This window comes from Anabrus simplex, chromosome 4 (genome assembly GCF_040414725.1).
Source record: "Anabrus simplex isolate iqAnaSimp1 chromosome 4, ASM4041472v1, whole genome shotgun sequence".
Classification (NCBI taxonomy): domain Eukaryota; kingdom Metazoa; phylum Arthropoda; class Insecta; order Orthoptera; family Tettigoniidae; genus Anabrus; species Anabrus simplex.
The window spans coordinates 287,510,453-287,528,870 of NC_090268.1; the positions used below are offsets into that span (position 1 = coordinate 287,510,453).

Genomic DNA, 18,418 nt, shown 5'->3' on the forward strand with positions numbered 1-18,418 from the left:
AGGAATCGAACCTGGGCCTCCAACGACGGTAGCAGCAAATATCTCTAACCATTACGTTACGGAAGTGGACTTCAAAAACCATATAATGTGACTTTTTATCATTAACTTGTCATATTCTACTATATTTCAAGGATTAAAATGGAATTATCTTCCTCGGTTATAAGAATTCTTAAGGAGTATGAAGAGTAAATGATACTGGTAATAGCCCTAGTAATAACATTTTGAATACTGAAAAGTTTCTCATTTCTTTCACCATGTTTGTTTGCCTATTATCCTGTTTAGTTAATTTAAAAAACTCTTTTCATTTCAAACATTGTGTACCCAACTACCTATAGGCTGAACTGCGAACACTTGTAGGTATCAAGGGAAATTTGTGAGGGGGCTGCCGGTAATTTTATTTCTCATAACTGGGAACCCTACCAACATACTATTGTCATAATGAAGACTGTTGAACAGAGAAATCTGATACTGAGCAGAAAAGAGTATCCCCCATTATATGTTTCTAAAATGTTATTTCACTATTCAGAAAGTACCGTACTAATTTTCTTAACTGTCCGATGTCACATGCAATGCCTCGTATAGTATGTAGTGTTGTTGTTACAGACTTATCGCGGCAGCATGAACTCATCAGTGTCTCAACGCAAGGTCCAGCCAAGGCAGGGAGAATGGTACCTTCAAGACGCCCCCGCCACTGATCTCACGATACCGTGCATTCGCTGTCCAGATGATCGTGCTGTAGTCGCTAACAGAGGACGTGAGCAGGTGGTAGTTGAGCAGCCAGAGCTGAAGACCTGTCACCACAGGTAATTGAGTGCACTGATGATGGTCATGTGTGTAGTGATTATTGCTTTAAGAGGAAGTACCAATAGATAACCTCGCCACCCCCACCCCCACTATTAACTCTAACCAGAAGAGAAAAGGAAGGAGGTCAGACAATTCGAACAATAAAAGTATCCGTAAAAGGGAAGAGCCACAAAGAGCGTGGAGGAGGGTGCGAAATCACGGGGGGAAGGGAGGGATTCCCCCCCCCACCGACGATTTTATCTCAAAGGCCCCCCCCCACTAAAATTGCCCAGGGGGGGGGGGGATTCTTTCATTATAAAATTATGAGGAAAATATAGAACGTATATAATTTATGACTGAAATTAATTATTTTTACTGTACATATTTTTATGAAATCAGCAATAATTCAAGTGACTGCCAGACCTTCAACAATAAAGCAACGCAGCAGTGGTAATACGAGCCTGCAACCTAGTCCATCTGAAACCCGGGAAAAAATATAAATTACTTGAAGCTCTCCTCCTTTGTCATTTCTGTAAGTAGCTCGAGCTTACACCACTCCTGTACTTCTTGAAGAGGATGTGTTTCCGATAAGTAGCCAATAGGACAATATTCACTTAAGCAGTGTACAAACCGACACATTTTTTTAAGTCAAAACTTAGCCCTGATAGAGGAAGGTTCCACTAATAAAGCAATAAATCAGGACAAATCGCACCTCGTCTGACCTTTCGTAAGAAAGCGACAGTCTCTCAAAACTTTTCAGCTGATTGCAATAATGTTCTAATGTTTATCATTCTGGTTATAACAACAAAATTTAAACAAAAAGATCTACTATATACATTTGTCTGGGTGGAGGGGTAATTAAATTACAGCAAAAATTTAACCCCCCCTCCCCCGCGAAATACTACATGAAATAAACACTAGTAGTTAAGCCCTCTGTTCCTCCCCCCACCACCACCACCACCACCATTTATTTCCGATTTCGCACCCTGGCGTGAAGTAGGTACTTTCTAGGCCACACAAGTCTCTTACCCTCGCGATCGGAAAAGAACAAGAGTACACAAAGAGAGGTCGGATAAGAAAAGTAAATGCGAGGATGCTTGGACAAGCAGGTGGAAGCAAGGTTAGGCTCAGCTAGGAATCCTGTGATAGACAAGCTACGCTCCCAAGTTCAAAGCCTCTGCGGATCACTCCGTTTAGTCGCCTCATAAAACAGCAGGAAATACTGTGGATATAACCCGAACCCACACGAGGTAAAATCTAGTACACATGTACAGTAAGTGGGTGGAGTTGGTAATTATTGTTTTTAAGTGGAAGTACATCCTTTCTTAACACAAATCAGAAAGAAAACGGAACAGGTCCAATACTTCAAAGAATGAAGGTATTAGCAAAATAAATGAAAAGGCCACGAAGGGCGTAAAAAGGAATCGCCGGCCTCGCAAACCTAATACTGTCGGGGTAGGAAGAGAACAAGATCTGACTAAGAGGGGACGACTTATGGCTTATGAATAATAAATTATTATTAATAATAATAATAATAATAATAATAATAATAATAATAATAATATAGACTATGCTAAAAATGGAGTGAAACAGAATAAGGACAATTTCTGTAATTCTATGCAGATGTATCCAGGGATTTAATGGTTTCTGACGAAAGTGCTGTTTGAAAGAAAGCTTTTAAAGGGAGACATTATGAAACATGAATATTTGGTTTATTCCTGCAGTCCTTGTAAACTTTTTGGAGAGACATCCCAATTTGCAACAATTGGCTTCAATGATTGGAAGCACGGGAATCAGCAGTTAATGGAACATGACAATTTCCGCTTTAATCATGATTATGTGTCAATATTTAAAAGACAGTAGTGAATTGTGCACAGTTGATAGTCGTCTGCTCTCTCTGCTGGTATTATTATTATTATTATTATTATTATTATTATTATTATTATTATTATTATTATTATTATTATTATTATTATTATTATTATTTAATGGCATTAATGTTTGATATTTTACCTTCAAAGAATTCTACTGCAATTTTGTCTTATCAAGTTTAAGGAAGGGGACGCAAAATTATTTGAGCCCAGAGGCATTGCAATGGTTAAATTCAGCCCTGCTAAAAGTATAAACATTAGAGGGGAATGAGTTATGCAAAAAAAGTCAAACAGGAAAAATGAAAGAAAGGTAGGGCTATCTGATAGAAGTGGAAGCAATGTCAGACTGTTAAAAGTTTTCCTCGAAAAGAACCAAAGACTTTTCAGAGTCCTAACATCATAGTCTCTCCAAGTCCCAGATGAAATACCTTCGCTTTTAAAGTAACTCATGTGTACTTATTTTTGACCTTGGTTCTTCATATAATTAAGAATCCATATGTATTATCACAAATATTATAAACAAAGTTCATGTTGCATAATTGCTTATTAACTATCAAATGCGTAGGAACTGTTAAATTCATTATTGTTTTCTCAGTGCCCGCTTTAAGCTTCATGAGTTGAGAATGGAGTGGATCCATGGTCCAAAACCTGGAACTCTGGCCGAGGAGGGAAGCCATGTGATGGTAGGGAGACTGATGTACCGTCATAAACAGCTGCAAGTCTGCCGCATGAAGTACGCTGTCATTGGTAAGTACAATCCTGCCCCAAGACGATTCATTAGAGAAATATAGAAGGCCAGATCAGATGGTTTAGTAGAACACCAGTAAAAATTGTAGCAATGGACTGTATAGTTTAGAAATGTTGGTATCTCACAACTTAAAAAACATGTAAGTATTTGGGTGTTAACATAAGGAAAGATCTTCACTGGGGTAATCACATAAAAGGGATTGTAAATAAAGGATGTGTGTTTAGGGATTGTAGTAAGGATGTAAAGGAGAGGGCATATAAGTCTCTCGTAAGACCCCAACTAGAGTATTGTTCCAGTGTATGGGACCCTCACCAGGATTACTTGATTCAAGAACTGGAAAAAATCCAAAGAAAAGCAGCTCGATTTGTTCTGGGTGATTTACGACAAAAGAGTAGCGTTACAAAAATGTTGCAAAGTTTGGACTGGGAAGAACTGGGGTTAAGGAGACGAGCTGCTTGACTGAGTGGTATGTTACCAATATAATGGTCCGTTATTGGACATTATAAATTTTCCAGCTAACTCATTCTTGGTTGCCTGCGTTTCGCCCTCGTGTGCTATGGGAATCAACATCTACATCATGAGTGGTATGTTCCGAGCTGTCAGCGGAGAAATGGCGTGGAATGACATTAATAGACGAATAAGTGTGAGTGGTGTCTTTAAAAGTAGGAAAGATCACAGTATGAAGATAAAGTTGGAATACAAGAGGACAAATTGGGGCAAATATTCATTTATAGGAAGGGGAGTTAGGGATTGGAATAACTTACCAAGGGAGATGTTCAATAAATTTCCAATGTCATTGAAATCATTTAAGAAAAGGCTAGGAAAACAACAGATAGGCAATCTGCCACATGGGCAACTGCCTTAAATGCAGATCAGGATGGATTGATTGATTGACTTTTGAAAAAATCAGTCGGTAATGTAATCAAAGATACAGAACACATTTGTCTTAGACAGGTCTATTGACAGACAAATATGAGGAGTGGAAAATAAAGAATGGATTTGTCTTCTCTTATCCTTGCTTTGTTTCCTAAAGAAGGTGGTGATGATTATTGTTTTAAGAGGCAAAAGAATAAGAATATCGGCTCATTAAGACAAATTACATTATTACAGTAAACAGCTTCAAAATTATTTTTATTGTTCTCTTTTGTGATTTATATTTCAAAGAGAAGTTGGATGATTCACAGTCTCATGAATTGGTGCCAAAACTCCAGCAATGAAATGTACTGGTATTCAAATTTAGCATTCAACCTTCATGTTGAAGGTCATTGTATTGAATCCCAGCACAGATAGTCAGCATTTAATACTGCTTTACCACAATTACAAAACAAATAAAAATAAATAAAATGCATAAAAACTATGCTGAAAAAGTTTAAATTCTTTTAGCTGAAACCTTTCAAAGAAAAATATATAGTTATAAGAATAAAGAATATCTTGAGAATACGTGTTATTCAAAGGAATTGCCTTAGTATAATAAATTAGAATTTCTACAAGTGATTGAGTGAGTATTTGATAGCTGTCCAGCTGATATCAGCTTTGGTTGCAAGCTCTGTCTTAAAGTCTTTCTTGGTGCAAAGTCTAGAACAGGAATCTCTCGGCCCTATGAAGATCAAATGAAGAGCTATCTAATTTGGAAGTTGTTGATTTTGGTTGTTAACATAGCAACTAACCCTTTCATAAATAGAGCAGTCAGTCAAATAATGAGTCTGTCCAGTGTTTAAGTAAAACACCATATCTCCCCCTCAGTTTTTAAACTACCATAAACACTAACAAGGAAGCACAGGATGTAAAAACTGTCTACGGGTTAATTCTAAGCCCCATTTAAACAGTAATCATTGTCACAATCATAATTGTAAGAGTAACAAATGATCCATTCTTTCATGTAGTCTGTTACCTGCCTTCAGTCATTTACTTTATGGTTACTGGTAGTACAAAAGATAAATGAGTACAGTATGTATTTAAGTTGCAAAATAATATGTTCCAATTTTCTTTGTATGTTGATGAATTGTTATTTTCAGTAAGGAAATGTCCTCCACTGGTTCTACCCAAGTACATGATCGCTCATTGCTCCAAGGGTAACATCTGGGGATCAAAATGTCAGCTGTCCTGTTACCAGGGCTTCCAACTGAAAGGACATGAAGTTGTTGAGTGTGTAGAAAGCCTGGAGTGGTCACATCCTGTGCCATACTGTGAAGGTAAGTAGAAATCACTCCCCACAAATAAATTTATTAGACTGTTCTGCCTTCCAGCATTCAGTTGGGAAGACTCAGTAAATCCACTGAAAGTATTCAAGTCTCCTATTTATAGTTAACATCAATGAGGCTCTCAAATATCTTGGACTAACTCTTATCAAGCCCTTAAAGGGCACACTTCATGAGCACCAAATGGAAGGAATCAGCAAGGAACAATATTTTACTTCTGGTGCTAGCTGGTGGGGAGCAGATCCTCGTACAATGAAACTCTGCTTTAGCCCTTTGCTACTCAGCAGCAGAATAAGCCTGTCCCCCTCTGATGATCTTAAAATGACACCTGAGATTGTCTGAGATCTACGTGAATAAAAATGTAAACTGCCTAGCAGGTATCCCGCTTCCAGATATCTGTTGAGAAGTTTCAGGCAGACATGAGAAGTCTATGGCATCAAATTCAGAGGTCTTTGTGTGTACCAGCAACCCCATGGCTCCAATCAAACAGTTGTTTCCTTCATTCCACAGAAGACTTCACTGCACACCAAAATTCCGGTTGAAATCTTGGCAGTCCAGAGTAAATGATCACTCAACAGGTTACACTCAGGAGTTGGATGGTCCAGGACCAATTTGAAAAAATAGGGTGTGAATCTACTCTGTGCGAACACAGTGAAGAGCAAACTATGACAGTCAGTTGTCTGCAGCCTGTACCATTACATGCACATGAGAGAACTGATGCATGCAATGCCTAACGCTTGTGATCTCCCAAAGTACTGGTTACAATGAACTATGTATTTAATTTGGATAAGTATATGTATTTACCTTCATGGAATGGAGTGGCTGTGCATGTCAACGCACTATGGCTATGGAGCCAAGCTCTGCATTCGGAAGACGAATGGTTCTGAACCCTATTTTTGGCTGCCCTTAGAATGGTTTTCTGTCATTTCCCATTTTCACTTCCAGGTAAATGCCGAGACAGTTTCTATCCATAGACCACAGCCAATTCTTCCACCTTCTTATCAAATTTCATCCACCATCATTCATACCATCTTCATTAGCTCCTCAACTGAAGTTGGCGACAGAAAGGGCACCTGCCCATGAAAGCATGTCATAATTTCATATCACCTCATCCCCGATCCCACATCACAAAACAGGGCCAAGGGATGGACATACATACATACATTTCAGCTTAAGGATGTTCATAGTGTTTATAGTACCAGTTTCAAATGTATATTTATTTTCTGATCCTCACAAAGGTTTAAACCACTACTATATATTCCAACCCAAACATTGCACAGTCCAGCTACTTTATTCTGCATGTACTTTACATTACCCTATTCTTTCTCTCCTTAGTGAGAAGCCAGTGTCACACCTTCAGGTTTCATTGTAGAGATTTTTAAAAGGCTCTACACACTACTATGCAATTTCCTGTATTCATTGCTGATCCTATTATAAACTATTCAGCACACTTTTCCAGTCTATTCCAAACAAATCTGCAATCATTGTCTCTCTTTGGAAGGCTTTCATTATATACCATCTCATCCTTGAAAGGGAAAAGAAAGTAATAAAGGGAAAGATACCTACTCATTTTTACAATCAGTTATTATCATTCCCAAAACAAATGATGAATATATCACAAGTTTGGGGCATGGAATTATATGATTGCCTCCTCATTCCTGCCATTTCAATCCCATTGAGCTCATTTGGTCTTGTGTATGTAACATACAAAATAATTGGTAAAAAGTAATGCCTTTGAAATGAACTGTTATTTAAAAAAATGAATAATAAACTGGGTAGATACTGTCTGTTTGAGTCATCAGTCCATAGACAGGTTTTATGCAGCTCTCCATGCCACCCTATCCTGTGCTAACCTTTTCATTTCTACATAACTATTGCATCCTACATCTGCTCTAATCTGCTTGTCATATTCATACCTTGGTCCACCCCTACCGTTCTTACCACCTACACTTCCTTCAAAAACCAACTGAACAAATCCTGGGTGTCTTAAGATGTGTCCTATCATTCTATCTCTTCTTCTCGTCAAATTTAGCCAAATCAATCTCCTCTCACCAATTTGATTCAGTATCTCTTCATTCGTGATTTGATCTATCCATCTCACCTTCAACATTCTTCTGTAACACCACATTTCAGAAGCTTCTATTCTCTTTCTTTCTGAGCTAGTTATCGTCCATGTTCCACTTCCATACAATGCCATGCTCCACACGAAAGACTTCAAAAACATCTTTCTGATTCCGATATCAATGTCTGAAGTGAGCAAATTTCTTTTCTTAAGAAAGCTCTTCTTTGCTTATGCTAGTCTGCATTTTATGTCCTCCTTACTTCTGGCATCGTTAGTTATTTTATTACCCAAGTAACAATATTCATCTACTTCCTTTAAGACTTCATTAACTAATCTAATGTTTCCTACATCACCTGCCTTCATTCATTACTTTTGTTTTGGACTTATTTATTTTCATCTGGTACTCCTTACCCAAGACTTCATCCATACCATTCAGCAACTTCTCGAGATCTTCTGCAGTCTCAGATAAAATAACAATATCATCGGAAAATCTCAAGGTTTTGATTTCCTCTCCTTGGACTGTGATTCCCTTTCCAAATTTCTCTTTGATTTCCTTTACTGCCTGTTCTATGTAAACATTAAAAAGGAGAGGGGGCAAACTGCAGCCTTGCCTCACTCCTTTCTGGATTGCTGCTTCTTTTCAAAGCCTCGATTCTTATCACTGCAGACTGATTTTTATACAGATTGTAGATAATTCTTCGTTCTCGGTATCTGATCCCTATCATCTTCAGAAACATAAATAGCTTGGTCCAATCAACATTATCGAATGCCTTTTCTAGATCTACGAATGCCATGTACGTGGACTTGTCCTTCTTGATTCGATCCTCTAAGATCAGACGTAAAGTCAGGATTGCTTCATGTGTTCCTACATTTCTTCTGAAGCCAAAATGATCTTCTCCCAACTCAGCTTCAACTTGTTTTTCCCCTTCTTCTGTAAATAATATGTGTTAAAATTTTGCAGGCATGAGTTACTAAACTAATGGTGCGGTAGTTTTCACACCTGTCAGCTCCGGCTTTCTTGGGAATAGGTATAACAATATTCTGCCGAAAATCGGATGGGACTTCTCCTGTCTCATACATCTTGCACACTAAATGAAATAACCTTGCCATGCTGGTTTCTCCTAAGGCAGTCAGTAATTCAGAGGGAATGTCATCAATTCCAGGTGCCTTGTTCCTATTTAGGTCACTCACAGCTCTGTCAAACTCTGACCTCAAAATTAGGTCTCCCATTTCATCTGCATCAACAGCCTCTTCATGTTCCAGAACCAAATTATCTACATCTTTACCTTGATACAACTGTTGGATATGCTCCTGCCATCTTTCTGCTTTGTCTTCTTTCTGCTACATATAAAAAAATGATTAAATAATGTTGTTGTTGTTGAACTTGGCAGTATTTGACCAGAAGAAGAAATAGGGTGTTGATGAATATCCAGAACTTGTTGGAGAGAAGTATGAGAGTTAAGTCAGTAAGTGTTGGCCAGGGAATGAATAAGACAAACAGATTAGAGCTGATCTTGGCTACAATAGTCACAAAGATAAAACATTAGCACAGGTTAGGATGATGTGGATGCTGCATCATACCATTCAATGGACTGTAACCTCAACAATAATGGCTATTAATTACATACTCTCAAGTGGTTTGAGTACCAATTGTAACTGTCTATAGTAAATGACACATATATTACAGAAAATTACAAAATTTCTGAATTATTGAATGTCAAAAATCTTGTTGTGTTGGATTATAAAGAAATCAATCTAACCAGCCTAGGGATTAAGTTTCATACTTGTAGCTAGGTCATTTTATACCATGTTATATGCAGCTTTTGCAAGCTATTCTTCTAGACTATGCCTTAGATAGATAAGTAGTCATCATTGTTTATAACTGTTACAGCTATAACTGGGTGTCCGCTGCCAATGAGTCCTGAGCACGGTCGTCTGAGCTGCAAGACTACAGGTGAAGGTAATGAGTATCTACTCCCCGAGAACACGGAGTGCCGCTACGTATGCGATCCTGGATATGCAATACCTGATTCTCAAAGTAATTTATCTGTGATTTCCTGCCAGTCTGGAGGATGGAACAGCACTGTTGACCCCAGTTGTCAAGGTATGGAATTTATTCTCTTTATATTTCATGGGTATGATAAAAATATGAACAGTTGAAGATTTGTGAACTGGTTGATTGCAAGGAATAGAATTTACTTAAAAAATAAAGCTCTACAAATAATTGCACAACTTTCATTGCAGATTAAAAACTTAGTGAATATCTCTCTTGGATGCATACAGGGTGGATGGTAACTCTATTAGCAGAATAAAATCTCTAATGAATATTAAGAAGAGGAAGTTCCACACCTGCAGTTTTAATAGTTTTTAATAAAATAGTGGTTGCTCTGCAATACAAATAGCAATGTCACTGCTACTGGTACAAGCCCATATACATGCTAAACAGCTGTGGTGTGACCAAACATTTGCATCACATGTACACAACAACACCTGACCATGCTGTCATCCCCTCATGACTTCTTGGCTCCTCCACTGGCCATCCAACCTTGTCGGCCCCTCTACTGGCATTCTGAGTTTGTGAAAGGCACACAACACTGGTTGCAATGTTGCATGATATAATTATGTGATTTATGCAATATTTTGGCTAAATGCATTTATAACAAATAGACAGACATGCCATTGTTAAAGAAACTTTTATCTTTCCCTTTGTACAGCTGTTTGCCTTGTGCTCCAAGCCATGAGTGCAGAAGATCATTGCAAACATTTCATAATAATTATTCTTTTCTGGCACAAACGTTGGTTAATCCATGAAGAGTGTCATACACAGGTTGTTACGTGTTTCGTACAGAATAACCTCACGGAGTATGATGGTGCCATTACTTTTCATCCAGTATAAGAGCTGTGTAGTTGAATGTTATGGAATGATATAAACAAAAGCATATTTAGCAGTTTCATGATCCAGGAATAAAATACAACCACATAATACAAAAACTTAATTTACGTCTTTGGACAAAAGACCAGAAAAAGCTTAATTTAAGTCTTCAGACAAAAGACCAGAGGAAGTGAAGTAAAGTTCGTTTACTAACTTTCTTAACAAATAGTCTCAATAACTTAGATTTAGCATCAGACAAATTATCCATTTCACAGACACTTAGTGATGTTGCACAAATGTGTACCCCATTAAATATTTTGGAATATATTATTGAAATGAATGTAGTAATCAAGCAGAAAGATGTGAGAAAAACATCTAAAGGTCGCAACAAACCAAAAATCATTTGAATATAAACTAACTTTAAAGCATATTGTCTGCCATCTTGAGTATACTGAATATTTTCCTCTAGCATGATCTTGCTCTCATCTAAGCTGCCAATAGTAAATTTCATGAGCTCAGGAGTTTGCAAATATGTTTCTATAGTCACAATTCATGCATCAGAGACAGCTATTGGCCAAAATGTTTAGAAGTTGAGATTCACATTAGTGACAAGTCTTTCATAAAATAGATACGGTATTTGAAAAACTGAGTTTCAGTGTTTAGTGCCTCCTTTATCAAGTACTAAATGATCTCACATCTACTAGAAAGATAAGAATGTTACCCAGTTTTAATATATTTCATGTATTAAAACATTCTTGTGTTATTATAGGAATTCATGAGAGGCAGCCACAAGCAGAACAGCCACAACCATTACCGAGCCCTACAAGGCATCGTGCATCACGCCGCAGACATAGAGATCACAGGCTGTGGGCAGCTCGCAGGTTGTTATTATAACCTATAGGATTTATGTACTGGTACACTCATACAGAAAAACTGAGGATAATCCTGAATTTTATTTGTTTGTTTGTTTATTTAGTAGCATACAGTACATGAAGTAACAATAGAATTTTAAAATTGAACAAAATATTTATACTAATATACAAGTACACATATCAAGTGAACAAAGAAATACTTGAATTTGTAGATCCAGTGACTCTATCCACTGAGTGGCAGACTGTGTTATGAGAAGAAAGTCTGAAACTTCTTCATACGCTTGAGCTCGACACTCATATACCCCTGTGAATGGGGGCCACAGATGAAGAATAAATCTGCGGTTCCCCTGCGTGTCATAAGAGGCGACTAAAAGGTTCATGTAGTTGTCGGTCTCCTCTAGAGGGTTAGTTGTAGACCGATCAAAATTTATAGTTATAGACCAATCATAATTTATGTGCATACTCCTGGGGGAAGGGCTTCTTATGTGTGCAATCATACTCAAAAACCCAGACGATGTCCACAACCTATAGGCAATAAATAATCCACAACTTGTCGGGTGGGAGCGCCATGCTGACAACATAGATCCCTGCACAGCTGAATGCCAGAGCATATTATTATCAATTTATTTATTTTTTAATACTGTGTAACTTGTTCCTAACTTGCTGACTAACTTTTGAAACATATATAAAACTCTGCATTTAATTGAAAATCTGAATATCTGCATTTAAAATGGAAATTATAAAAATTAACATTCCTTAAATAAAATACACACACGTCGGACCTTGTACTCACACTTACTTGTTACCTGCTTACTTACACATACGTTATTTGAAGGGCGCCAGCTGTCACTCAGTACAGCAATAATAGAATGAGACTCTTGACCATCTCTAGGGAGTGGGGTAATAAGCTTACTTTTGACAACATACCATATAAGTTCTGGGAAAAGGAGACTGGCGTTCGGTTTCCCCATTAATTTTGAAGTTAAGATATTTTACTGTCAATGAAATGAAACTATGAATTCGTTTGATAGAACAATATATATTCTTTAAATAATATATCAAAAATAGTGAGTCTTGTTGCGATAAAACAGATGAGAATATGAAATTATGACATTGCAACTAAAAGAAACTAGGCATGAATTTGAATTCTTCTTGACCGGACATTTAACAATTTATACGAAATATTTCCCTCACTGATTCACTTGACTGTACCTTTAACACTTTTAGTGTAATTACGACGTAATCCTTTGCTCTGGTGTTTACTGTAGATGTGTCACGCCTAACGTGGTGATACATCCTTGCGACTGCTTCTTCTCCATATCATCTGACTTCTTTGTAAGTCAATATGGTATGACCTCTTGGCAGGTCCAGGGTTGCCCTCTCTGACTCCTTGGTAAGCCTTGCGTCCGCGTCTTCCACTAAGTGACGGACCAACCATTTGGTCTCACTCTCTCAATGACCAATAATGGCTCACTGAGTCTTCGCCATCTCTCGTTCACACTGGTTGGCTGACCACCTAAGGCCTCTTGATCTAGTAGACTACTTCACTGTACTGCATCCGTATAAGTAATGACTGACGCTACAATGTGCATCCACCTTATATAGACGTTGGTTGACACCGCTACGTAATCTCCAGAAATAACAATGACATACTCCCACCTACGCGACAGATATTACATCCAGTGGTGAAATAGCCCCGCGGCGATTGAGTCGATGCGCGCATATCTAAATAAATACAATGCCGTAGCCATGGCGCGGCGATGACTTGGCAGAATCGCCATTGGTGTCGCAATATAACAACGTCACTTCCAATCTCTGATATATATACAACAATTCTCACTGTACAGGTATTGAGTGTTATACTACACATACGTATATATGTATACATCAAAGTGCAATCTTGCAAGCAACAGGCAATTGCAAAATTGAATAAAACGGATAATTACAATAATAGTACAATATCACAGATAACATAATAATAATACTGACATAATAATAATAATAATAATAATAATAATAATAATAATAATAATAATAATAATAATAATAATAATAATAATAAAATACAGATAAAATCATACAATAATAAAAATACAGATATCATCTTGTAACGGGATTTGAACCGTTACAATTCGCCTCCCTCATAAATAAATCGAAGAACAAAGAATCGATTGATTTATGAACAAAATTATATATATAACACTGACACAGATAAACACTTTAAATGAGTATACAACAATAATTTTCTTTTTCGACATCCATACATTTTATAAAATATCACAAATATGAGAATTCTTCTCGCACATTGCCATCGTAGATAACTGTCCAGTGTCCCATTCTCTCTCTTTCTCTCATACAAATCACAAGAGTATAGCACTTGATTTAACACACACAAATAATTTTCAATCAATATACAACATTCTTCTCCTTTTTTTTTAACATATCAAAATATTTTGTGAAATATCACTTATATGAGAACTTTTCTCGCATATGGTTATCGCAGATAACTGTCCAATGTCCTGTTCTCAGTTTTGTCACACAGAACATGACAATGTAGCACTTATTCTTCCAATGCACCAATACGACACTTGGTTCACACGCTAATTCATGTATGTTAATTTTATTTTGCCAGTTTCTTACAAAAATTTAATCATCTTACTCTTATTTCAACAAATCTCAGTGAAATACTCCTTTACATATATAATACTACAAATACCGACAATATCCCCTTCCTGATCTTTTAAGGAATATGCACACTTCCCGATACGGTTCACAATAGTGAAATACCCCTGATACAAAATAATAACTTCAACATATTTCCCGCCTCTGCAGATGATGAAATGGAACTCTGAGTAGCACTCTGTCACGCAAACTGAATCAATTTTGCCCTCATTGACTTACATATATCAATAAATCACATCCTTCTTGGCAACAATAATTAAAGGTTCAATACCATAGCTACAAGATGGTTCAATTATTCCGTAATCTAGCATAATGTTTATTTGTTCTTAGACGTCACTAGCATTTTTAAGTTGACTGGGGTACTTACCTCCCACAAACGATCTATGGTCATTTACTACAAATTTATGTTCATATACGTGTTCTTCCTCACTTACCACTTAATACATCTCGATGCTTACCTAACATCGACCACAATTACTCCTCCTGTAATTCACTCAAATTACCACACGTCACTGCCTCATACCGACTATCCCTCGGATACTGGTCGTTATAGACACCTGACACACTTCAACACATTTCCTCTCACTAGGAACAACTTCACTTACCTCTCATATATTTCAAAGAACACACGTCACCGACACACTTACCTCAGACCATCATAATTAACACGTACTTCTTTGCTAGTTTTTTTTCAGGACAAACACACACTACCTAAATTAAAGTCTATTCTACTTCCATGATTTGAAACCAAGTCAGCTCCTAAAACAACTGAATACACAAGTTCTGGTACAACAAGGCCTAGTTGAAACTTACAATTATCTTTACTTATGATTGGTACCGCTATTATTTTATTTACTCACTTTGACTCACCCAACGGCTGTTATAAGATCTGATAGTACCTTCACTTACCTTCTTCATATCACAATTTCCATCATCGGAGTTATTCCCTCACTACTTACATCACATTCTCGGCATTACAAGTACTTACATCACTTTACAGAACACTTCTTACGTCTAACTTACTGCTACCATTAATTACTTAATTATTTATGACTACGTCATTACTTAAATATCTCACTTAACATTACTTAGATCTACTTTCACTACATAACTACATATAATAAATACCAGTTCATCTTCTACCTTCGGACTGTTCACTTAACTTACCCGATTCCCTGTGAATCTGAGATACTCTGGCTCGATAAAGACACCTGGATACCATTCATATTAAGACTATCATAGTCTCTCTGATAACTCAAATCCGTACGCCTCCCATCTTCCGATTCTCTCTGATTACTCTTCTGACCTTCTCTCTCATAACTCAAATACATACGCCTCCCATCTTCCGATTCTCTCTGATTACTCTTCTGACCTTCTCTCTCATAACTCAAATCCATACGCCTCCCATTTTCTGATTCTCTCTCGTTACTCTTCTGACCACTATCACCATCAACACAACTATTAATCCTCTGCGGATCATGACCACCCCCTCTCCTCTGATACACGGCTAACATTTTCCCCCTTCTCTCTACAATATTACTTTCCCCAGACATCATGCGCTCTCTCTCTCGCGCGCGCCCTAGCACACATTCCTCCCAAAGCCTATCAATGAACTTGTCTTTCAATTCTCCTAAATTAGACATATTATTCCAGTATACTCGAAACCATATTTTACTTCCACCGATAAAAACATTAGACATAATCTCCAACACATATTCCCATTCAATAATATTATTCCTCAACTTACTTGCAAATCTTTTCTCAACTACTTTTACAAATTCTATAGTATTACACTGATTTCCAGAAAACTTGGTTAAATAAAGATCCCTACTGAACAAACCACTCGCTATTACCACTTCTTTCGCCGTCTCACCTGTACCTTTCTGCCATATCACTTCCTGGCAGTTTACAACTTCTTCTTCTTCTTCTTCCGCTGCTCTTTCAGCATTCTCTTCCACTATTCTCACGTCTTCCTGCAATTCTTCCTCTCTCTCTCTCACCTGTTGTGATAGCATTTCCTGTTCATTCCATAGTTCAGTGACCTCCACAAGTTTGCTTTCAATTTGTTCAATTCTACTAATCTGTTCCCTCGTATCTTCCCTAACTGCATTGTAAATTTTGTCCAATCTTTTCTCGACTACCTCATGAATTTCTTCCCGATTACTAGAACTTTTATCACTTAATTCTACAATATTCTCTGTACCAGTTCCTTTACCATGCTTAATTTGAGTATGAAAATCGCTCCGATCCAACTTCATTTCACCTTCAATTTCAACACATTCTTCATTTGACTTACTTTCTAACTTACATGTTGACTTACATGTTTGATTATTTATCTCTAATATCTTAGAATCTATTTTACTAATGATCGCATTACAATTTTCGTTATTACTGCTAATAAACTGATCCATTTTGCTACATAGAGAGTTACACAGTTTATTAAAATTTTCATTACTACTATCAATTAATTCTTTCATCTCTTTCTTATTATTTTCACTCATCTTTTCCATTCGTTTATTACTATTTTCACTACTACTACTACTAAATAATTCTTTCATCTCTATAATCTCTTTCTTATTATTTTCACTACTAGTATCAATCTTTTCCTCCTTCCGTTTATGACTGCTTTCAGTACTATTAATTATTTGTTCCTTTTCTTTATTATTATTATTTTCACTACTAGTATCAATCTGTTCTTCCATTTTGCTACAGCTACCAATCACTTCTTCCATCTGTTTATTATTATTTTCATTACTAGTATCAATCTTTTTTTCCATCTTACTGCAGCTACCAATCACTTCTTCCATTTGTTTCTTATCATTTTCACCAGTACTACTAATAAAAAATTCTTTAATTTCTTTATTATCATTATCAGTCTTTTCCTTACACTTTTCGAAACGACTATTCTTTATTTCTTCTGTCCCTTTCTTACAGTCTTCAATAATCTCGGTTATTTTGGCCATCAGCAAGTTAAAATGTTGTAAGGTCATTGCCCCTGAGACTTCCTTTTGAGTTTCAGTGTGCTTCTCAATTTCTGCACTTTCCTGAATTAATTCAGAAGCTTCCATCGTATTCACCTGTTCCCTACTCTGAATTTCACCTTGGATGTCCGCAGAAGCAATGACCTCGTCCTCACATGACTTGTTATTGTCTTCCTTGTCCATCTTTGGTTCACTAGTGATAGTACGCGATCTCAAATTAATTTCCCTCTTCAAATCCCTTGACATATCCCCAAAATACAAATATATATCACAGAATTATAGTCCTGAAATTTACCGGTAATAATTCCGTTGGCTTAAGTTGTGCATACTCCTCCCAAAATGAACCTATGATATGCTGTCATTCAGAACAAATTCTGAATTTCTTCGTGCACCACGTTGCGGGGCCACATTGAGAACATGTTCCTAACTTGCTGACTAACTTTTGAAACATATATAAAACTCTGCATTTAATTGAAAATCTGAATATCTGCATTTAAAATGGAAATTATAAAAATTAACATTCCTTAAATAAAATACACACACGTCGGACCTTGTACTCACACTTACTTGTTACCTGCTTACTTACACATACGTTATTTGAAGGGCGCCAGCTGTCACTCAGTACAGCAATAATAGAATGAGACTCTTGACCATCTCTAGGGAGTGGGGTAATAAGCTTACTTTTGACAACATACCATATAAGTTCTGGGAAAAGGAGACTGGCGTTCGGTTTCCCCATTAATTTTGAGGTTAAGATATTTTACTGTCAATGAAATGAAACTATGAATTCGTTTGATAGAACAATATATATTCTTTAAATAATATATCAAAAATAGTGAGTCTTGTTGCGATAAAACAGATGAGAATATGAAATTATGACATTGCAACTAAAAGAAACTAGGCATGAATTTGAATTCTTCTTGACCGGACATTTAACAATTTATACGAAATATTTCCCTCACTGATTCACTTGACTGTACCTTTAACACTTTTAGTGTAATTACGACGTAATCCTTTGCTCTGGTGTTTACTGTAGATGTGTCACGCCTAACGTGGTGATACATCCTTGCGACTGCTTCTTCTCCATATCATCTGACTTCTTTGTAAGTCAATATGGTATGACCTCTTGGCAGGTCCAGGGTTGCCCTCTCTGACTCCTTGGTAAGCCTTGCGTCCGCGTCTTCCACTAAGTGACGGACCAACCATTTGGTCTCACTCTCTCAATGACCAATAATGGCTCACTGAGTCTTCGCCATCTCTCGTTCACACTGGTTGACTGACCACCTAAGGCCTCTTGATCTAGTAGACTACTTCACTGTACTGCATCCGTATAAGTAATGACTGACGCT

The 18,418-nt window shown here is 37.0% G+C and overlaps 1 protein-coding gene across 1 annotated transcript in view; it reads left to right on the forward strand.

Annotated features, from left to right (window-relative positions):
* LOC136871888 (uncharacterized) overlaps window positions 1-18,418 on the forward strand; it is a 606,370-nt gene that overhangs the window by 570,111 nt on the left and 17,841 nt on the right. The window contains exons 6-10 of the mRNA XM_067145560.2: window positions 604-803; window positions 3,250-3,401; window positions 5,418-5,594; window positions 9,554-9,766; window positions 11,304-11,415. Of these exons, the coding sequence (XP_067001661.2) occupies window positions 604-803; window positions 3,250-3,401; window positions 5,418-5,594; window positions 9,554-9,766; window positions 11,304-11,415 (854 nt within the window). The remainder of the gene's footprint in view (window positions 1-603; window positions 804-3,249; window positions 3,402-5,417; window positions 5,595-9,553; window positions 9,767-11,303; window positions 11,416-18,418) is intronic.